This window comes from Arachis ipaensis, chromosome B9 (assembly GCF_059453495.1).
Source record: "Arachis ipaensis isolate K30076 ecotype BB chromosome B9, ASM5945349v1, whole genome shotgun sequence".
Taxonomy (NCBI): domain Eukaryota; kingdom Viridiplantae; phylum Streptophyta; class Magnoliopsida; order Fabales; family Fabaceae; genus Arachis; species Arachis ipaensis.
The window spans coordinates 61,487,567-61,511,639 of record NC_142444.1 but is presented as its reverse complement, the minus strand read 5'-3'; the positions used below and the strand labels follow the sequence as shown (position 1 = coordinate 61,511,639).

The window sequence follows — 24,073 nt, the reverse complement described above, 5'->3', positions numbered from 1 at the left end:
AATGTTCAAAAGTTCAACTTATATTAGATGTGTTTTTCGTTAACATCTACTTTTTATTTTAAAAAAAAAAAATATTCAAACATCATCACTTAGCATATAAATAAAAATGTTGGACAATAATCCTAAGACTGACTTATATACTTAATTCAGTATATAAACGGTATCTATGTATACATCTGCAATTTCTGATTATTCTTCTCTACTCACACCCTATTGTTTTCTTAGCTATAGCTAGGGTTGTTCCTTTATTTAATTAGTTTTGGCTACTATGTTATAAATGGTAAAAATCTTGGCATGTGTTGTGTCTACTTAGAGTTGTAAAACGAGACCCTCGTGCATTTGTAATCTCAAATCACTACAAATAGGGGCAGGCCAACATGAGTGATCTAATTTTTGGGATGTCCAAAACAGTAGTCATCCCTAAGGCTATTATGTGGCTTTGTGGTAGGAACCAATAAATAGATAGATCTATGTCTTGTAGTTTGAGTAAACACATAGCTTTGTACCCAGAAATGGAAAGAAATATAAACATGTACGTACCTTTATTTATAGAATAATGCTTTGGTCCCTCTACTCTTCTCTAGGGAACAAGAGGGCTCTCAAGTGCCATGTCCATTATTGTTTCGTGTTTTTGCTACATTTGCTTTGAAGGGTGACAAAATATAATAGTGTCTCATCACTTCCAAACAAAAACTCCAACCCCTTCCAATTTCATTTGTTAATTAAATTAAACAGTAATGATATTTGATTTGGCACGCATGTGCATTACAAAAACCACGCTCATTACTATTGGATTCAGCGGCAATCATTGCCTGTGATTTTTATCGGCAATTTTTATAACGGTTTGCGTGATAATTTTGTTGCAAAATAAACTTTAGCATCAGATTTAGCATTCACTACAAGAAAAATACTCATTCAGCCACACTTTTTTTAAGCTACACTTGAAAAGCGTAGCCTATTCATAGAATAGGCTACGCTTTTCTCAGTGTTGCCTTTTTATAAGAGAAAAGAAAACACAATTCTGGCATCATTTAAAAAGTGTAGCCTTAGGTATTATAGAAATCACTTATAAAGCATAGCCGTATATTGATATCTATGAGTTCACTTTTTGTATTAAAGAGAGTGCTTTTAAAGGGTAGCCTATTTATTAAGTTTTGGGTGCACTTTAAAAGTGATGCCTAATGTATCTAAAGCCAAAAACTTACACTTGATAAATTTTTTTCCTCACTTTCTCAAAAGCAAACTCACACACTTAGTCAAATTTTTGTCCCTTCAAAACTCACACTTAGTAGCCTTCAGAAACCCTCTCACAATAAAAAAAGATGTAAGATCCAAAATTTTCGAAAAATATTACTATGAGTTAATTTCAACTTATATATTCATTAAAAATTTTATTTTTAGAAATTATTTTATTAAAAGTAATTAAATCAAGTTTTGATAATTAAATTGAAAATTTACTTAATCTTATAATTATTGAATAATTTTATATATTTAAATTATACAACTTAACAGTTGTAAAAGAATAAGAATTTTATACGATTTAGTTAAATAATTGAGATTTTGAAATTTAATACTTTAATTTTTATAAACAGAAAATAAATTATATTTCTAATTTTAAAATTAGAATATTTGATTAAAAACTGATTAGTAAATTGATAATTAAGTAGTATTTTTAAAATAATTTTAAAAGAGCAAATTAGATTTCAATTTTTTATAATATACTTTAATTTTATTAAAATTGACCATACCTCAATTTACCCGAAATTTTTAATTTCACTTTTGTCCCAAATTATACCCTAATTCCTAAATTAAGCCCCAAAAAGCTCTAACCCCTTCTAACCTAGCCACCACCAATGTTTCCCTTCTCTGACCAATACACAGCAACAGTTTTCCTTTCTTCCTAATTCAACCTAAGACACAGCAGCAGTAAAAGGAAAAGAGGGAAAAGGGATAGCGGAGAGAAAGAGAGAACCGAGGGGGAAGAAGAGAAGAGGAAGGTTGCGCCGGTGCCACTGGCCATCGCCGCTTCGTTGTCGTCGTCCTCGCGAGCCGCCACCGCCGGCCTGGAGCCCGCCGCTCGTGTCTCGCCGCGTCGCCATCTCGCCGCGGGACTTGGTGCTGTCACTGCCATCGCGTTGTTTGGAGAGGAAGAGTCGTGCCTGAGAGAGGGAGAATCAGGAGGAGCGTCGCGCAGGAGGGAGGTGACGCCTTGTTGTCGCGGTGCTTCCATGGCCACCGATGCGCCGCCGCACTTCATTGTAACCGCCGAAGCCTTCGTCACCACAGACACAGTCAACGCTGATTAGGGCAGAGGAGAGTGGAAAGCACGAGATGCACGGAAGACAGAGGAGCAGAAACGCGACAAGGGGGAGAAGGGCGAGGTCTGCTCTCATGCCGTCCTGCTCCGCCACCGCTGCTGCCATCGATTAGATTGAATTTGTATGCTCTGTTTTATCACCGCTATGGTTTCCATATTCTGATTTTAATTCTAGTCCTTACTTTATCTTGAATCCCCAGGGTTGTAATTGCTTTTAATTCCTATCCAATTTGAATATTCTGTTTTGCTGCAACCATGGCCACTGCTGTGAGGACTAACATTATTGCTATATGGCTTTTTATTTTCTGTTTATAACTTACTTCAATTTCTCTTGGTTTGCAGTCACTAAGAAAAATGAACCACCCAAATATTGTGAAGCTAAAGGAAGTTATTCGAGAAAGTGACATTCTGTACTTTGTTTTTGAGTACATGGTGGGTGGCCAGTTCTTCATTAGATGTGGTCTGCATCATCTTGTGCAAAGTCCAGTAATTGATGTTTCAATTTTTTGGGTGATTTAGGAATGCAACCTGTACCAACTTATGAAAGACAGGGAGAAGATGTTTTCTGAGGGTGAAGTTAGGAATTGGTGTTTTCAAGTTTTCCAAGGTCTTGCTTATATGCACCAGTGGGGATACTTCCACCGTTATCTGAAGCCTGGTACGTTTATCATTGCATCCGAATCCTTTGTTAAATGTGCTATATGATAAAATAGAGAACATGCTTTTTGAGTATGTTAGCTTTTTTTTTTTCAAACTTCTCAAGAATTACCTAGCTTTTTCTATAAATTATGAATCATTTAGGTTGACATTTTAATGAAGTTGTTATTGTGTAGCAAATGGAGATTTATACTATGGTCTATTCTGATTTTGGCCTAGCACGTGAGATCAGTTCACAACCACCCTACACTGAGTATGTCTCCACACGGTGGTAAGTGCTTTCAACTTTTGTATGTAATTTGTTCAGTTGTGTATTGTGCAGTTTATAAGTTGTACGCTGGCTTCTGTTAGGTATCGTGCTCCTGAAATGCTACTTCAATCTTATCTGTATAGCTCCAAAGTTGGTAAGTATATGCTTTAAACAGCGATAATGATCAAATTAATACTGTTTGGAGTGATGATAAGTACCATTTTATTTACTGAATTTTCTGTCACTCATTTAGACATGTGGGCAATGGGTGCTATAATGGCTGAACTGTTCTCTCTTCGTCCTCTTTTCCCTGGTGCCAGGTAGTCTCTCTCTCTCTCTCTCTCTCTCAAATACGATCTTCCGTCGAAGATCTTATGTCGTGTTATCGATGTTAAGTGTCTGGTAATGTTTATCTTTTTTTGGTTCCTTATGTTGTGTTATGTGTTCTTGATTGATAATGTTTATCTAATAATTCTCAGTCCTGGTTTTTGTGAATCTACTTCAAATTTCAAATGGCACTTTCAAACATGTGCTACTGACCTACTATACCAATTTCAATATGATAATGCCTGAATTCAAAAGGAAAAGAAAGAAAATAGAAAACAAGTACTTTAGTAGCACAAAGAGTCAACTTTAAAAGTTTGACACATTGTAATTTGATCTTATATATTGATGGGTAAATTACTTTAATTAGTAAGAATCTCTAATCCACAAATGTTTGTGTTTTGGCTGCTGGAATCAGACTATTTCGTGAACAGTATTGTATGACAAGAAGACTGGAACTAATTTGCTTCAATGGCCAGTGGAAGAAATAGAGAGCTTGAGACTTAGCAGTGATGAATTTAAGGAATTATTGGTTAAACCTGGCACAGTAGTGCCATTACACATTGGCCCTGCAACACAGGATTTTTCCATAGTTATTGGTTGCATTGTTACAACTTGTATCTCACAGTAATCATGGTTTTACTTTATATTTTCCTGATTTTTATTTATTTATTTATTTTTTGTTGTTCAGTTGGACATATTTTTTGGACCATTTGGCATTTTGGCTATTGCAAATGACCAACTTTCTGAACTAACACCAATTTATTTCTGTCTTTCAAATTATGGAAATGGAACCTCAACTACTACAACTATTACTACTTCTACTTCTACTTCCTTCTGTGTTGATGAAACTAGGTACTATTAACTAATGAATCATCATCATTCATATTTGTTTCTTCCTTTATTAGGAGAAAGTGACAAAATATATGAGTTGTTGGATAATAATCCAGGTCATCAAAGGCACCTGATGTATCAAAGCTAGTTTTTAGAAGCAAATTGCCTATTCTAAGTGATGAAAAACTATCATTGAAGGTATTGGTAAGTAGTGTCAATTAACCTATTTGGTCTCACGTGACTTGATTCACGAGATAATATTAAAATTGGATTATCAAAAATCACACATAAGTCGATATGGTTCATTAAACTGATTAAAGATTCAATACTTTCAATTTAGTTCTTGAAAGATATCACTATGTGTCAAGTTGGTAAGTTAACTTTACTACTATGTCACTAATGATCGCTGACATATGGAGACACCTGCACTCTTTTCTTTGAAGGCATGTTAAGCATATCATCTAATTAACTTGTGGCAATGACTTCTCAGCTTTCCGAGGCAAAAAAACGAGAGCGGGTCTTTACGAATAGAGGATGCCGGAATCAGTTGCACTCAATGGGAGAAGCCAAGAATTTGCTTCAATATATGTTCAATTTAGTCGCAGATGTTAGGTGCTCTATTTGGCATCAATTTGTTTTTTTCTCTTTTATCAGAAGATTAATAACTTTTATTAGAAGATACTTATGTAGAATACAATATTTTGGTTTTTTATAGTTTATTAGTAGTAAATTCTAAGTGGTCTAATGTATATTTTGATATGGGTATATTTAATTTAGTGTGAGATGTATGAATACTCATTTATGATCATCTCAATATTTTTAGTTCATTATAAATATATTTTGTTAAAGGATAATTTTTATTATTTAAAGAATATTGTATGGTATTATTATGTATTTATTTTTATTTTATAATTTTTGACCAATTTAATTAAAAAAATAGGATTATATATATAATCATATTACTAAATATTAGGTTTTAAAAAAAATTTATTAGAATATATATATATATATATATAGAAAATAAAAAAAAAACAATGAGGGACCTAAGGCTATACTTATATACAGTAGCTATAGTATAACAAAAAAAAAAAAAAAGAGGGACCTAAAGCTACACTTATAAAAAAGAGCTATGGTATACAATGTGGCTACGCTTTACAAGTGATGCAGTAGCGTTGAAAAGCGTAGCCTATTCTAAAAAAATGAAAGCTAAAAAGCGTAGCCTTTGATCCTGGACAGCATCACTTGAAAAGCGTAGCCTATTCCCAAATGCCCAAAGCGTAGCCTTTGGTGCAGAAAAGCGTAGCCTTTGAGAATAGGCAACGGCCGAATAGGAATCACCCCAAAAAGCGTAGCCGTAGCCCAAAAGGCGTAGCCGTAGCCTAAGGCATCATTTTTTTTCACTTTTGGCTACACTTTTCAAGTGTACCTGAATGGGTGTTTTTCTTGTAGTGATTCTGCCAAAAAATACGATAATAAGAAATGACGCAAATTTTATTTATATTGGTGCACTTATTATTGTCAAATTTTCTGACAGAATAATCCGAGAGTAATTCATTTAATTTTCTTAAAACGCATCATTTTGTTAAATGAAATAATTATTACTGTCAATTTTTTTTTCGGATGGCAAAAAAATCTGATAGAATTTAACTTGTTTAAACTGTGTTTCATTTCTCTCTTTTAATTATATTAATTTTAATTTAAATTGTAATTTCTTATTTATTTACATTTTGAATATTTACAAAGTGATTAGGAAATGATTTTATTTTTTATTTGATGAAGTTTTGTTTTTCTTAGGATACTTTAGGTTACCTTAATTTATCAAAATTATTTCATTAGTGTTTAGGAGGGTTTATTTTGAGATTTTGTTAGTTTAGAATCTAAATGTCTTTCATTAGTTAGTAATGTTAATTTAGGTTATTCAGGGTTAGGTGAAGTTATTTATTTTTAATTAGCTTAATTTATATTTAAGTTAAGTTGATTAATTTATGGTTTCTATTTACATTAATTAATTTAGTAAATTTATGATTACTTGTTTTAAATTATGATTGCAATTGTTTGCTTTGTGAAAAAATGAGAATTGTGTTTGGTGAAGGCTTTTAATTTTAGAGAAAATTTTACCGAATTTTCATAAAAAAGTTTTAAAGATATGAATTGAATTATGTTCATGTTATTATTGAAATGTTTTGGTTTATAATAACTAAAAATATCGTTTGGTGGAGGTTTCTAAGTATAAGCAAAATTTTGTCGAAATTTCTAAAATAAAATTAATAAGTTGTAATTTTGGTTGAATTCTAGGTTGTTTGTGTTACAATGATTAGATGTGTAATTGATCTAAACAAGCCCTTTTGTCAATTTCTCCAATGTCCAACTTAAGCTTCGCAAAGTTGTGTACCAATTCCTCCTTTTTAATCCGCATCCAAGCAACTGTCAATGACTTCCTACTGAAGGCATCCGTACTACATTAGTCTTTCAGGAGTGATATCTCAGTTCAAAGTCGTAATTTTTCAGTAACTCCATCCATCTTCTTTGGCACATGTTGAGCTCTTTCTGATTAAAGATGTACTTGAGACTCTTATGATCAGAAAAGACTCTAAACTTTACCCCGTACAAGTAGTATCTCCAAATTTTCAATGCAAATACAATCGCCACCAATTCTAAGTCATGAGTTGGATAATTTACTTCATGTGATCTTAGCTGATGCGAAACATAAGCTACCACATTTCGGTGTTGCATTAACACACAATCCAATCCTTTCAACGAGGCATCACAATAAACTTCAAACGGTTCATGTGGTTTTGGTAGGATTAAAATTGGCACTAAGGTCAATTTCTCCTTCAAGGTTTAGAAACTTTCCTTGCACTCTGATGTCCACACAAACGGTGTATCCTTCCGAGTTAGCTTAGTCATCGGCAACGCGATTTGCGAAAATCCATGGATAAATCTTAGGTAATATTGATAAACCACTATTTTATGGTTTATATTGTGATTAATTGTGTGGTTTTTTCATGATCCTGACCCACTTATTCATTAAAATAGCATGCATTTATATTTCCCTCCTGAAATTATTACATGAGTGAAAACTGCTTCCTAGAGACTTTTAATTATACATTTTACTTCTCCTTTATTCCATTCGATGCCGTGATCTGTGTGTTAAGCATTTCAGGCTTTATAAGGCAAGAATGAGTTGGAGATTGGAAAGGAAGCTAGCAAAAATGGAAGGAACACAAGAAATTGAGGAGATGACCAGCGAGAAGCGACGCGGCCGCATGGACGACGCGACCGCGCGGAGAAGATCAAATCGCAGTGAGGCGGCCGCATGGATGACGCGACCGTGCGAAATGGAAAAGCACGAGCGACGCAGAGGCATGGACGACGCGCCCGCGTGGTGAAGCGAAACGCGAATGATGCGTCCGCATGAGCGACTCGATCGCGTGGCATGCGCGATCTGCATAATTTACAGAATCGCTGGGGGCGATTTTGGACCCTATTTTGACCCAATTTTCGGCCCAGAACAGCAGACTAGAGCCAGAGAACATGCAGAAACCAACGAGAACATTCATTCTACACAGTTTTAGTTTTTAGATCTAGTTTTTACTCCTCCTCTAGGTTTTCTCTCTACACATTCATAGTTCTTAGGATTTAATTTTCTCTTACTTTTTTTGGCATTGGAACACTGAGAAGAGTTATTACCTCATCAAGACTTCGTCATTCTAGTTCGTTTTCTTTACTTGGCTTCACTCTTCCATGTCCTTTGCTTTGTTAATTTTACCATTGGAATATTTTTAGGATTATTTAATACAAGGATCACCTTTATTTTTAATTGACTATTTCGATTTTTATTTACAATGTCTTCCTTCAATTCCTTTTTATATGCTATGAATTTTACATTCACAATGAGCGAGTAGTTTCCTAACTTGATGGGGAATTGATTGAAAGGAACCCTTGAGTTGGAAGGCTTGAAAGAAAAATTGTAATTTGGTTGGATTGCCTCCTAATCACTGACACCAATCCCTTTTTATTAAGTGGATTGCAACTTGTGAACGGACGTAGCATTCCAACTTGTTTGACTTTCCTTCACCTAGTGAAGGATAACTAAACAGGACAACCTTCAATTGTCAATTAATCCTGAGAGCATTCCAACAATAATAGGGATTCCAACTAATCAATTCCCAGTCAAGGCTTTTATTTACATTATTCAAATTTACCAATTTAATTTCCTGTTGGGAGACGACCTGGGATTCATACTCCCAGTATTTTAAATTTCAATTTTCTGTGACACCTTTCTAAATTGATAGGGGGATTTATGGCAAATTAAGAACTATACTTGCAACGCGTATATTTTAACACTTTTTAATTCGCCAATTTCTGCCTGCATCAATTTTTGGCGCCGTTGCCGGGGAGTTGCAATAGAGTGCTAAAGTTATTAATTAGAATTTATTTATTTGCATTTTATTTTATTTTGCTACTATGGGCTGCATGTTTCTTTCGCTAGATGACGCGTTCACTTCCTGATCCACGCTTGCCAGTATTCGATCCTGAGATTGAAAGAACCATCTCACGAATAAGGCGAGCTCGGCGTCGGTTAGTCCTCTCTGAGGGCGGATTTGAAACACCATCTGAGGAAGAAACCAGCCCCCATTCTACTGATTTAGTTGATTTACGTACAGGTAATATGGCGGCAGCCAGAAGAGTTACCATCCATGAGGAAGGAGCCCCTGATTTTACAATGCAACCGTTTCAAGCGCATCACCCAACGGTGGCTACAGATTTTGAAATAAAGAATGCACTGCTCAATTTGATGCCCAAGTTTCATGGCTTACCTGCTTAAGAGCCTATCAAGCACCTGAGAGATTTTCAAGCAGCATGTTCTACTGTCAGGCCTGATGGTGCTGATGAAACTTCAATTTTGCTGAAAGCTTTCCCGTTTTCTCTCGAGGGAAAAGCAAGAGAGTGGTACTACACTCAATCCCTAGCAAATGTATCCAACTGGAATATGCTCAGAAAAGAGTTTTTGGAGAAATTCTTCCCATCTAAAATTACTGATAAACTGAGAAAAGACATTTCCACGATTGTTCAAGATGACAACGAGACTCTCTTTGAATACTGGGAGCGCTTCAATAGTCTTCTGGAAGCATGCCCCCACCACATGATCGACAAGATAGTGTTACTCAGCTACATCACACAGGGTATGAGGCCCCAAGATGAGACCACATTGGAAAGTGCTAGCAATGGGTCTATGAAAAAGTACAAGACCACTGACGAGGCATGGCAATTGATCAGCGACTTAGCTGAATCTACTAGGAACCACAGACAGAAGCAAGGCCGTTCAAAAGCCGTTGCAGAAGTATCCTCTAGCAGAGAGACTGCTGCTCTAACTTAGAGTATCTGTGAAATGACCCACCTGCTGAAGCAAATGCAATTGAATCAACAACAAGTTCAGCAAGCTCAATCCCCTTCACCATAGCAAAACCAACAGTTAGTCCCACAGAGAATTTACAAAATTTGTGCTGATTATAGCCATTATACTGATGAATGCCCGCAACTCCAATAGGAAGACAACATGGTGGCATCCACTCATAATTTCTATGACCGCCCCAACCAAGGGTACAATCAAGGTGGAAATAATAACCATGGATGGCAAGACAATTTTAACCAGAATTGGAGGGACAACAATAACAGAGGAGGCAGAGATAATCAAGGAAATCAGAGGTGGAATAATAATAACAACAGGCAGCAGAACCAACCTTACAGAGCACCTCACCTGAGGCAATCCCAAGGACCACAGAATACCCAACAGCAGACCTCTCAATTTACTCACCCTTCTTCATCTCCTAATGAAGAGTTACTAAAATTTTTTGAGCGAAGTCAACAGACCATGGAAAATAACATTAATGCCAGTCTGAATGGTCTGACTGCTACTTTGCAAGCTCTTGTCTCACAGATTGGATCAATGCAAAATTCCAATAACCAACCTTCAAGTTCCACTGGAATTCCCTCTCAACCATTACCCAATCCGAAGGGGGGCATTAATTCCATCACCCTAAGGTCTAGAACCACACTGCAGGAGAGGAATCAGGAGGAGCCAAGCCCACCAGAGCATGCCTCAGCTGAAGAGGTCGTAGAAATAGAAGATGTTGAAGGGGAAGAAGACATACAGGACATAACTGAAAAAGAAGAAGCCCAACCACAGGAGGAAGCACCAAGAGGCGTAGACACTGCAGAAAACACCACTCCCCTTCCATTTCCACAACTTGCAAGGAAGCCCAAGAAGCAGCTGGAACCCGATCCCAAAATGGTAGAAATATTTAAAAAGGTTGAGGTAACCGTTCCTCTTTTTGATGTTATTCAACAGGTACCTAAATATGCAAAGTTTCTAAAAGATTTATGTATACATAAAGACAAAATTAATGAATTAGAAACTATTCCTTTAGGTAGTTCCATATCTGCTTTAATGGGAGGATTACCTGAGAAGTGTAGTGACCCAGGTCCTTGTATAGTTAGTTGTACTATTGGTGGAGTAGTAATTTATGATTGCATGTGTGATTTAGGAGCCTGTGTTAGTATAATGCCTTTGTCTATATATGATATTTTGAGGCTCCCTCCCTTAAAAAGGTCGGCAGCTCGTTTTGTGTTAGCAGATAAAAGCATTATTACAGTGGCTGGAGTTGCTGAAGATATTTTAGTGAACATTAAAGGGCTTACATTCCCCACTGATTTTTATATCTTGGAGTCATAATGACTCAGATAAGCCATCATCAATCCTACTTGGAAGACCATTCCTGAAGACATCAAAATTCAGATTGGATGCTTTTTTAGGAACATACTCTTTTTAAATAGATGGCCGCATAGTAATCTTCAATTTGAATGGAGTCATAAACAACCCTCCAGAAGATCATTCTATCTTCCAGTGTGATGTCATAGATGAAACTGTATCTGAAGTTCACAAGGAAGAGTTAGAAGAGAAGCACATTGGACAAGGTCCAAGTGTGGGGACCCTCTTGACTGACAATGAGGGCACCTCAGCATTTTCACAAGCTCCAGACAATCCAGAGCCTACCCATGATCAGAAGTTGGAACTAAAACCTCTTCCTCCACATCTCAAATATGCTTATCTTGAAGATGAGCAGAAGTTCCCCGTTATCATTGCAAGGGAACTCACTTCCCAACAAGAAGAGCATTTACTTGATGTACTGAGGAGGCATAAGAAAGCAATTGGGTGGAGTTTGGCAGACATAGTAGGCATCAACCCTCAAGTATGTGAGCACAGAATATTTTTAGAAGAGGGAGCAAGACCTGTCCGTCAACCCCAAAGAAGATTGAATCCCACTATTTTGGAAGTTGTCAAAAAGGAAGTGACCAGACTATTGGAAGCAGGTATTATCTATCCCATTTCAGACAGTGAATGGGTTAGCCCAGTACAAGTGGTGCCCAAGAAGTCTGGAGTCACTACAGTGAAGAATGAGCATGGAGAGCTTATAGCAACTAGAGTTCAGAATGCTTGGAGAGTCTGCATTGATTACATGCATCTCAACCAAGCTACCCGTAAGGATCACTACCCACTTCCATTCATTGATCAAATGCTGGATTGCCTGTCAGGTAAATCACATTATTGCTTTTTAGATGGTTACACAGGTTATTTCCATATTCATATAGCTCCTGAGGATCAGGAAAAGACCACTTTTACATGTCCTTTTGGGACTTATGCTTACAAGAGAATGCCCTTTGACTTGTGCAATGCACTAGCTACTTTTCAAAGGTGTATGATGAGTCTTTTCTCTGATCTTATTGAGGACTGTATGGAGGTTTTTATGGATGATTTTAGCATTTATGGTGATTCTTTTAGCCTTTGCTTAGATGGATTATCTAGAGTATTAGATAGATGTGTTAATACAAACCTTGTATTAAATTTTAAAAAATGTCATTTTATGGTAAAACAAGGTATTGTATTAGGACATGTGGTATCTAATAATGGCATTTCTGTAGACCCAGCAAAGGTGAGTGTTATTTCTAGTTTACCTTACACATCTTCTGTGAGGGAAGTCCGTTCGTTCCTGGGCCATGCAGGTTTTTACAGGAGATTTATTAAGGACTTTAGTAAGGTAGCACTTCCCTTATCCAGAATACTACAGAAGGATATTGAGTTCGAGTTCAGTGAAGATTGCAAGCAAGCGTTTGATAAGCTGAAGGCCGCCCTGACTCAAGCTCCAATTGTGAGAGGACCAGACTGGAGCCAGCTGTTTGAAATCATGTGCGATGCTTCCAACCATGCAGTAGGAGCAGCGCTGGCTCAGCGCGAAGGTAAGGATCCTTTTGTTATTGCTTATGTGTCTAAGACTTTAGACGCTGCCCAGTCCAATTATACTACTACTGAGAAAGAGCTTCTTGCTATTGTTTTTGCTCTGGACAAATTCCGAGCTTATTTACTTGGTACTAGAGTAGTAGTGTATTCAGACCATGCAGCTTTAAAGTATCTATTATCTAAAAAGGAGTCCAAACCAAGGCTCATACGTTGGATACTGCTATTACAAGAATTTGATTTAGAAATAAAGGATAGGACTGGTAACCAGAATTTAGTGGCAGACCACTTGAGTCGCCTTGAGCACATTAAGGATGATTCTGCTCCTATAGATGATAATTTTCCATTTGATAACCTGCAAGCAGTATCTGAAGTATCCCCTTGGTATGCACCTGTAGCTAATTTTCTAGTTAGCCGCACATTTCCTCCAAACTTTTCTAAGCATTAAAGAGACAAGCTGAAAAGCGAGTTTAAATATTATATATGGGATGACCCATATTTATGGAGATGTGGCGCTGATCAGGTAATTAGACGGTGTGTGCCTCAATCAGAATTTCAGTCCATCTTAGAGGCCTGTCACTCATCTAAGAGTGGAGGACATTTTGGCCCTCAAAAAACTGCAAGAAAAATCTTGGACTGTGGATTCTGGTGGCCTACTCTTTTTAGAGACGCTGCTGAATTTTGTAAATCTTGCCCCCCATGCCAAAAATTTGGTAATATATCCAGGAGGGATGAGATGCCTCAACAAATTATGCTTTTCTGTGAAATTTTTGATGTTTGGGGCATTGACTTCATGGGTCTATTTCCAAATTCTAATGGTTATTTTTATATATTATTAGCTGTGGACTACGTTTCCAAATGGGTGGAAGCAATTCCTACCCGCACTGATGATGCTAACACTGTTGTTTCCTTTGTGAGAAACCATATTATCTGTCGCTTTGGATCCCCATGAGCAATCGTGAGCGATCAAGGCACCCATTTTTGTAACAGAAGACTAACAGGACTAATGAAGAAGCATGGGATAATTCATAAGGTTGCGACAGCATACCATCCTCAGACCAATGGGCAAGCCGAGGTGTCGAACAGAGAGATAAAGCGTATCTTACAGAAGATAGTCAAACCTCATAGAAAGGACTGGAGCACTAGGATACAAGATGCACTCTGGGCATACAGAACAGCATACAAAACACCCATTGGGATGAGTCCGTTCCGCTTAGTTTATGGAAAAGCTTGTCATCTCCCTGTTGAGGTAGAGCACAAAGCCTTTTGGGCAGTCAAGGAGTGCAACATGGGGATGGAGAACGCTGGAGCTAAAAGGAAGTTGCAACTGCAAGAACTGGAAAGCCTTCGCCTAAAAGCTTATGAGAACTCAATACTATACAAGGGAAAGATGAAGAATGCACATGATCAGCACATCAAGAGGAAAGAGTTCCAACCTGGGGATTTAGCCCTCCTTTAAAAATCTCGTCTGAGGCTCATGCCAGAAAAGTTGAGATCCAGATGGGAAGTTCCATACAGAGTAGAGAAGGCCGAACCGTACGGAGTTTATCACCTAAGTCATCCTTCAAGTTCTGAGCTTATCAAAGTTAATGGACAATGCCTGAAGCTATACCATGGCGAGAAGATGCAGAAAAACAAGGAGCTTGAGATCTTCCTCTTGGAGGATCCCCACATAGCAGAAGATTGAGCTAGTGGAGCGTCCAACTTACGGACGTTAAAGCAAAGTGCTAGGTGGGAGACAACCCACCATGGTATGATCGTTCTTTTCTTTATTTTTAGTTTTTCATATTCAATAACTCTTCTCTTTATCAGTACTTTCGTGCATCTGCATCTGCATATTTATAAAAAAAAAGGAAGGTGCCATGCGACTCGACCGCATCAGCGACGCGTCCGTGTGACAAGGAGAGGAGAGAAAAATAAAAACGAATAGAGAGTCATGCTGGAGCGTGGCTGGAGGCGTGCCAGTGGCACAAATCAACCCACGCGATTGCGTTGCTGACGCGTCCGTGTCATATGGGCATAATGGCCTCCCACGTGACCGCGTGCCCTGATTTTCGACGTAAAACGGGTGCACAGCTGAAAGTTGTGCTAGAGTGGTGCTGGACTGGCGCTGGACGCGCAATCCCCTTCACGCAACCGCGTGCCCCACGCGATCGCGTCGTACCCTATAAACTGCCCACTCACGCGATCGCATGCCTCACGCGATCGCGCCACCTAAAATTTGCCATTTAATAATCTTGAACAGAGAGTTGTGCGAGTGCGAGGCAACCCTCGCGCCACTGGCACAAACTGGGTCACGCGATCGCGTGGCCGACGCGATCGCGTCAATCACCTTAAGCGCAAGTCGCGCGACCGTGTGCCGCATGCAATCGCGTCGCTTGTGGCGCACAGTTTTCCTAGTTTTTCCAAATATCATATCTTTCTCTTCTCCAAATCCTAATTTTTCTTTTCCTTCCTTATTTCTTCCTCCTCCCTTCTTCCTTCTATCTCACCTTTCACTCTCTATCTCTCTCACCTCCATTACCAAGGTTTTATTTTCTTCTTCCCTCTTTCCTTTTCTCTCATTCTTCTTATTTTATATGTTATTTTCTTTTCTTTTTTTTCTTTTCATTATTCATATTTTCTTTCTTCTTCTTTTCATTTTACATGGTGTCAGAATTTTATTTGAGTCATTATTCTTCCTTATATGCTTGTGGATTGTTGCAAATTATTTGGCAATTATATATTATTTTGTTTAAAAGGTTGCTTGCATGTTCACTTTACTACTTTCTATACTTTATTTACCTTGCATGCTATGTGTTTGTGAAAAAGCCCATATGGCATTATGCACTTCTCTATGTTATTCTAATATTCAACGCTTGCTTTTCACAAATTTCCTTTACTATTATATTAATTGAATTTAATTGTCAATACAAACGTGATGGTTTGTTATAAAGTAATGCTTGGTCTATGTTACTCGTGCCCTTTTCCGGCATGCCAATAAACACCTTGCTTTCACTTGTCACTATATGCACTAGCTATTTTCCTTTGATGACTTTTCACATGTACTCATGAGCGTGTGTTAATGTCAGTTACCTCCTAATGTGCATCCATCACCATCTTTTTCGTTTTCTTCCTTGCTATATATCTCTTTGAATTCAACTTACTCTCTCTTCCCTTTTCAGGATGGCCACCAAGAAAGGAAAAGAGAAAGCTACTCCCAAACCCCCAGCAAGGAGAGGAACTAAAAGAGCACTAGTGGCAGTGCCTTCTTCAACTGTAGTCAAGCCCTCAACAAAAAGAGTTAAGAGGATCATCAAGGTTGATGAAAAGGAAAAAGCCTTTCCAGCAAAGGACACTGCGCGATTTCCAAATCGCTACTGTGAGCAGATGTTCCCTATTCTAGCTGAAAGGAGTTACAACAACGAACACCTTCTTATCCTCCCGCCCAATATTGCTACTTTTGTTGAGCCGCAAATTGAACGAAGACAATGGGGTTTCCTACAGAGACAACAGAAGCAGGTCAATCTTTCTTGGGTAGTTGAGTTCTACTCTAACTTCTACCTGCCTACCCTGCAGTCTGTCTTTGTCCGTCAGAAGCAAGTCCCCATTATAGAAGAGGCTATTCAACAAGCTTTGAGTCTTCCCCCTATTCCAGAAGGATTTGACGCCTTTCAAGAAGCCGCACTCAAGTGCCAGATGTACCAATTTGACTGGGAAGCCATTCTCAGAGTTATCGCACTACCTGGCAGCCGTTGGATCTACGGATACCATCGTACCCGCCCTAAGGGAATATCAGCTTCAGCACTTACCTTGGAGGCTCGCGTATGGGCATAGATCATGTCCCATTACTTCTTTCCGAGCACTCACGAGACCTCCTTCACTGCAGACATGGCCGTTCTACTATGGTGCATCCTTACAGACTAGCCTCTGAATCTACCAAGACATATCCGGAATGTCATGGGACACGTACAAATTGTGGGCAACTTACCTTTTCCCGCCTTGGTCTCAGATCTTGTCTCAGCAGCTGGAGTTTCCTACAGAGCTGGAGACACCAAAGCCATGCTTCCACAGGATGATTAGTATATCCCAATGGAAAGTACCTTAGACTTCCAGCAGCCACTACAAGCCTTCTCACTGCTCCGGTTGAAGATATTCCTTCTTCAGCACCACAAGCACCTACAACAGATGAACTACTCCAGCAGATAATCAAAAGATTGGACCGGCAAGAACAGAAAGCGAAGTTAAGAGAGCGCCGTAATGAGCGCCGATTCAAACACCTCAAGGAGCTACTCAGGGGACACTTCAAGGACTCAGACACCCCGGACTCCATTTTTTTACCAGCACAGGGAGCCATGATGGTCCCAACTGTGGAGATACTGCAACCAGCCCACCCCTGTTCCTAACAGATGGCATCGAGGACGGTGCAAAGCCTTAAGTGTGGGGAGGTCGGTCAGTACCTGACTTCCGGAGGTAATTTCTCTTCCCTAGCACCAATAAATTAGGATATTTTAGTTAGATTTTCTTTCTTTTATAGAATAGGATAAATTGCATAGTAATAGGTTAGTTGCATGTATGCTCTACTTGATTGAAAAGACAATAAGTTTCTTCTAAGACTCTATCTTTGGAACAAAATTTCACTAATTTTTAAAAATTTTTTTATGATAAATATACTTGAAGTTGTATTTAGAACATGATTTTTGAGCTAAAGAACACACAACCTGTGAAGATTTGAGCCTTTATGTATGGTTACATTATTTAACCATAAACATTTTATTCTTGTGTGTTTACTTCTCTATGATTGTAATCTATATTTTGTTTCATCCTATATGTCCAATATTTATTATATTCGTATGCTTGCATATGATTGAGGCCATCTTTTGTTTAAACTCACTTATCCAAATTAAGCCTACCCTTTTCAATTACCTTTGTTAACCACTTTAAGCCTTTAAATCCTGTTTGTTCTATATTTCACCACATTACTAGCCTTAAGCGGAAAAATAATTGTATATCCCAAATTGAATCTTTGGTTAGCTTAAGATAGAATTGTGTGTGCTAGTTAAATATGGGAAATTGTGGGAACAAAAGTTATTAAGGGAATGTGTCATGATAATACAATAGGAATTTGGATAGCTACTCATGTGAAACTATAAGAATTAAAAATCTATGTGCATTGATAAGCTATGTTTATTTTTATGTCTATCTAAAAAAAATCAATAAATAAATGAGGGGACAAAATCACCCCAATGCTGAATTAACAATTCAAAGATCAATGCACATATAAAAAAAATTAAAATAAAAAGTTGATACATGAGTATGGAATGCAAAAGGGAATTCTGGGTAGCTAGGTATGAATTCTAAGGTTACACTAAATATATATAGGTTAGATTAAAGCTTGGGTTAATTAAAGATTCAATTTATAAGCTCACTTAACCATATATATACCCCTACCTCTACCTTGGCCCCATTACAACCCTGGAAAGACCTCATGATGTTTGCATTGGTATGTTAACTGTTGTTGATTGGTTAGGAGAAGAACAAAAGTTAGAGAACATGATTAGAGAAGGAAAGAGTGATTACCCTATACACTAGAGAGATCAGAGCGTACATACATCATTAGTGAGGGTTCGATGCTTGAATTTCCATGTTCCTTGCTTTCATGAGCTATCCTCTTGCACCTTTGTCTGTCTTACTGTATAATGATAGAATTAGTGGAATTTGATCTGTAATTGTTTTGAAGAGCTTATTAACTTTCGATCAAGTGGGCAAGAATCATATAGTTGCATTCATATATATAGGATTGCATTGCATTGCATGAGTTTCTACATGTTCATACTTGTTTATTTTATCTCCTTCAATTGAGCATGAGGACATGCTAATGTTTAAGTGTGGGGAGGTTGATAAACCACTATTTTATGGTTTATATTGTGTTTAATTGTGTGGTTTTATCATGATCTTGACCCACTTATTCATTAAAATAGCATGCATTTATATTTCCCTCTTGAAATTATTACATGAGTGAAAACTGCTTCCTAGAGACTTTTAATTATACATTTTACTTCTCCTTTATTTCATTCGATGTCGTGATCTGTGTGTTAAGTGTTTCAGGCTTTATAGGGCAAGAATGAGTTAGAGATTGGAAAGGAAGCTAGCAAAAATGGAAGGAACACAAGAAATTAAGGAGATGACCAGCGAGAAGCGACGCGGCCGCATGGATGACGCGACCGTACGGAGAAGATCAAATCGTAGTGACGCGGCCGCATGGATGACGCGACCACGCGAAATGGAAAAGCACGAGCGACGCGGAGGCGTGGACGATGCGCCCGCGTGGTGAAGCGAAACGCGAATGACGCGTCTGCATGAGCGATGTGATCGCGTGGCATGCGCGATCTGCATAATTTGCAGAATCGCTGGGGGCGATTTTGGACCCTATTTTGACCTAAATTTTGGCCCAGAACAGCAGACTAGAGCCAGAGATCATGCAGAAACCAACGAGAACATTCATTCTACACAGTTTTAGTTTTTAGATCTAGTTTTTACTCCTCCTCTAGGTTTTCTCTCTACACATTCATAGTTCTTAGGATTTAATTTTCTCTTACTTTTTTTGGCATTGGAACACTGAGAAGAGTTATTACCTCATCAAGACTTCGTCATTCTAGTTCGTTTTCTTTACTTGGCTTCACTCTTCCATGTCCTTTGCTTTGTTAATTTTACCATTGGAATATTTTTAGGATTATTTAATACAAGGATCACCTTTATTTTTAATTGACTATTTCGATTTTTATTTACAATGTCTTCCTTCAATTCCTTTTTATATGCTATGAATTTTACATTCACAATGAGCGAGTAGTTCCCTAACTTGATGGGGAATTGATTGAAAGGAACCCTTGAGTTGGAAGGCTTGAAAGAAAAATTGTAGTTGGGTTTATGGTTGGATTGCCTCCTAATCACTGACACCAATCCCTTTTTATTAAGTGGATTGCAACTTGTGAACGGACGTAGCATTCCAACTTGTTTGACTTTCCTTCACCTAGTGAAGGATAACTAAACAGAACAACCTTCAATTGTCAATTAATCCTGAGAGCATTCCAACAATAATAGGGATTTCAACTAATCAATTCCCAGTCAAGGCTTTTATTTACATTATTCATATTCACCAATTTAATTTCCTGTTTGCTCAATTCAACCCTTTTTGAAAATCTCTGATTAATAAAATAGCACACTTTTCTGTAACTCATTGGGAGACGACCTGGGATTCATACTCCCAGTATTTTAAATTTTAATTTTCTGTGACACCTTTCTAAATTGATAGGCGGATTTCTGGCGAATTAAGAACTATACTTGCAACGCGTATATTTTAACAATTTTTAATTCGCCAATTTCTGCCCGCATCAAATATCCAGCTAATCCCAAGAGGCTCCTAATCTCAGTCACTAACACCGTTCTTCCCCATTCTATCACTACTTCAATTTTCAAAAGATCCACTGCTATTTCACCTTTACTCACCACATGTCCTAAGAATTTTACCTCCTCCTTCCAGACCTCGCACTGAGACAGCTTTGCATAAAGTTTCCTCTCCTTTAGGATTTCTAACACTATTCGCAGATGCTTCTCATGATCTTTTACCATCTTTGAATAAACTAAGATGTCATCTATGAACACCACTACAAACTTATCTAAAAAGAGATGAAATACTCTGTTCATGTAATCCATGAACACAGCAGGTGCATTCGTCAACCAAAGGACATCGCCGCATATTCATAGTGACTATAACGTGTTCTGAATGCAGTTTTTGCAATATCCCCCGCTTTTACTCGTATCTGAAGGTAAATTGACCTCAAATCAATTTTCGAGAACACTCTAGCTCCTTGTAAATGATCCATTAAGTCATCAATCCTCGGCAATGGGTACTTGTTCTTCACCGTCACTTTGTTCAACTGTCGGTAGTTCACATAAAGTCGCATTCCTCCATCTTTCTTTTTCAACAGTAAAACCGGCGCTCTCCACGGAGACACACTCTATCGAACGAACCTCTTATTCAAAAGCTCCTTCAACTGAGTCTTGAGTTCAGCCAGCTCTATCAAAGCCATCCTATACGGCACAATTGAAACTGAAACTGCTCCTGGCATTAAGTCTATCGCGAATTCAATCTCCCTTTGAGGCGGAAATTTAGGAATAGCTTTAGGAAACACTTAGGGAAATTGTTTAACTACAAGAATTCGGTCTAACTTCTGCTTATTGCCTGATGCATTTGCAGCTAAAAGTATATAACCTTGACATTCTTTCCAACTACAATTCACCATTACAAAGTTCAAGTAATAACTGATGTGTGAGCATCTTATAACCTTTTTCCTTTCATTTTTCTAGTTGTTTTTAGATGGATTTTATTTATTTTTAGTTAATTTTAGTGCAAAAATCCTCTTTGGATGTTACTTTGAATTGTTTTAGTATTTTTATCATTTTAGGTGAAATTCGGAGCAATTCAGCAGAGTTTGGAGCTAAAAAGAAAAAAGCTGGCAGCACCGCCTAGGTGCTAAATGCCTAGCTGGTATTTAGCGCCAGCGAAGGACTTAGACTAGAACATCATCACCCCCTCTAGGGTGTTAAACGCCCAATATGGTATTTAATGCCAGTAAGGCTACCCGAATTCCCCCTCTTTGGGCTTCCCAAGTGGATCTAGCACTTATTAGTTATATTTTATTTTCTTTTTGTAAATTTTATTTACAAAAAATATCTTATAGTTTTAGGAATTATTATTTTATTTTATTTTCAGAATCAAATTAGTTTAGTATTTAAGGAATAAGATCCACCCTTTAGGGATCATCTTGGATCAGACTACCGCACGTTTTTCAGAATCCTAGTTTCTCTGTAATTTATGAGCAACTAAACCTCTTGGTTAAGGTTAGGAGCTCTATTTATTTCTATGGATTAAGACTATTTATTTTCTATTTTAATTAATATATTGATTTAATTTCAAGGATTGTTTTCGTTCTTAATCTTATAAATCTGGGTGGAATGAGATTATGACCTTTATTCTACTTGAGTTCTTGTAATTTTTGAGAGAGTTTTCTTGCTTAAACAATAGCTTGAAAACAAATTCCTCCTAAATTGATAATTACATGAACTAATTGGGATATGTGACATATGATCCTGTTAGCTTTGGGTAATTAGGGTTTTTGTGACCATAAACTAGTTTTTAAACTTAACCCTCAAATCGGAATTATGTGACCATGAGAGAGGCGGTTAATGAAGGTTAGAGGAGGATAAATTACTAAGAGATTAGGGTTTAGACATTTATAGTTTGCCATGAAATGAATCATGCATTGTTAAAATAGTTGGTGAGAACTTTTAATCCAGAAAAGTAAGCATCTCCGAAGCATTAACTGTTTTCTCTCACTGTTTTTACACCAAACCTGTTATTTGCTTTCTTTAGTTTATTTAGTATTGTTTTATGCGTTTTCAACCATCAAAAAACCCTTTTTGTTTGCCTAACTAAGTCCAATCAGATAACCATTGTTGCTCAGTCCGATAATCCTCGTGGGATCGACCCTCACTCACCTGAGGTATTACTTGGATGACCCAGTGCACTTGCTGGTTAAGCTGTGGGAATCTCGAATTCCTGCCACTAATAACCCTTAGCTACAATTGCTCCTCCTTCTCCTTCTCATATAAATCGAATCGATCGCTCAAAGTAATCCAACAGCACTCGGTTTTTTGATAACCAATCAAACTCCAAAATCTTCTCCAACCCACCCATCGGCAAATAGATTAAGTCATGAATGAAAGGTCTATCCTTTATCTAGAAAGCTATTTGCTTACAACCTAACATAGTTACAAATTTTTGACACGAGGTATGTACATGCAAATCGAAAGTTAACTTTGAGATTTTCGACCCCAGCTCGGCAGCTTTATCAAATGCAATAAATGAATGCAAAGCGCATGTGTCATACGATGCAATCAACATTTTGTCACCAATTAAACACTTACCTCTCAGAAGAGGATCCAACTTAGTCACATCATTGGCATTCACAACAAATACACGACATTGTTATTGTTCTGACCCGCATTTGGATTTTTCTCACGAGGGCAATCCCTTGCCATGTGTCCAGGTAATCCACAAGTAAAGCATCCACCTATACCCAGGTTGCACGAATCATAAGGATGAAAATGTCCGCAGTGGTCATAAGTTAAATCCGGAGAAGTTTTACTTTGTTTACCTCTTCCTTTCGCCTAATGAAACTGGTCATAGTTGGTTCTCCTGAAGTTTCCATGACCTTATGAGTGTTGAGGGCATGTCCACCCCTTTTGAAGTTTTGGGCTCTTGGTGGAAAATACTTCTCACGACCTCAGTTGTTGTTATCTCTACGAGTATCCCTCGCCAAAGCCACCTTCTTAGCACAATACTCTACAACCTTCTCTATGTTTACCAACTCAGAAAATCTCCGAATCTCCAACAGATCCACAACACTAATAATGTTCTCCCTAAGACCTTCTTGGTACTTAATGCACTTCTAACTCTCATAGGACTCAGGGGTACCGTGACATACTCTTGAGAACCTATAGAGCTCCTCAAACTTACTGGTATACTCAGCTACAGACATAGACTCTTGCTTTAACTGCATGAGTTCCAACTTTCTTGCCTCCCTCACTAACTCTGGAAAATACGTCTTGTAGAAAGCAGTCTGAAATAACTCACACAGAATGTCTGCATTCTAAAGTTACAGCAGTTGACACTCTCCTTGCCACTAGTGCTAAGCTTCTCCCATCAATTGATAAGCCACAAATTCCACGAATTGATTTTTGAGACATGTTGAGTCTACAGTGCACGCTCCTTAGCTTGAAACCAGTTATCTGCTTTAGTAGGATTCATCGTTCCCTTGAAAGTTGGCAGGTTAACCTTCAAGAAAGCATCTAACGTCATTGGGACACCACCTAAGTTGTTCCCAGTCCTTTCCCCATTTCCATTTTCAGCTGGTTGCCCTATCCATTCTATAGCATGAGTAGTCACAGCAGTTCTCAATTGCATCGAGTTAGCTAGGTTAGTCATCGCCGCCTTTAACTCGGCATGGTTATTAGCTTGTTAGTCATCCTTATTCTCTCTCCATGTACGTGATCGACCTCATCCATGAATTGTCATTTAGGGTTCTCTCCACACCAAACAATCGATATCAAAGTGATCAGATTCAATACCTCAAGCTCAGTGCTTCAATTATCCCAAAAAGGGACTCACAAACAAGCATGCTATGCATATCAAAAAGATATCCTCAATAGAATGAAAGAAAAACAACCCAGAGTATGTAATGAAGCACAATTGGTCCATCAGTCAGGCTCACGAGGACGAACTGCTCTGATACCACTAAGTGTAATACCCCATCATCCTAAGCCTTACTTCTAGCCGTAAAGCAAAGTGTGACAA

At 37.9% G+C, this 24,073-nt stretch overlaps 1 protein-coding gene and 1 pseudogene across 1 annotated transcript; both read left to right on the top strand.

Moving 5' to 3' along the window:
• The first annotated feature begins 1,853 nt into the window (after nt 1–1,853).
• LOC148544856 (uncharacterized) lies at nt 1,854–2,306 on the top strand (annotated as a pseudogene).
• An 847-nt stretch (nt 2,307–3,153) lies between these two features.
• On the top strand, nt 3,154–21,187 carry LOC148544855 (kinesin-like protein KIN-4A). Its single transcript, XM_088499000.1, has 7 exons — nt 3,154–3,245; nt 3,326–3,378; nt 3,478–3,544; nt 4,499–4,586; nt 4,873–5,016; nt 20,915–20,972; nt 21,123–21,187. Exons 1-7 carry the CDS (start codon nt 3,154–3,156, stop codon nt 21,185–21,187), a joined length of 567 nt encoding a protein of 188 aa, XP_088355126.1.
• The last annotated feature ends 2,886 nt before the right edge of the window (nt 21,188–24,073 follow it).

Coding starts and splice junctions, on each gene's coding strand:
- LOC148544855 (XM_088499000.1), top strand. CDS start 3,154: ATGGAGATTTATACTATGGTCTATTCTGATTTTGGCCTAGCACGTGAG. Junction 3,246..3,325: donor GAGTATGTCTCCACACGGTG/GTAAGTGCTTTC, acceptor GGCTTCTGTTAG/GTATCGTGCTCCTGAAATGC. Junction 3,379..3,477: donor TCTGTATAGCTCCAAAGTTG/GTAAGTATATGC, acceptor TCACTCATTTAG/ACATGTGGGCAATGGGTGCT.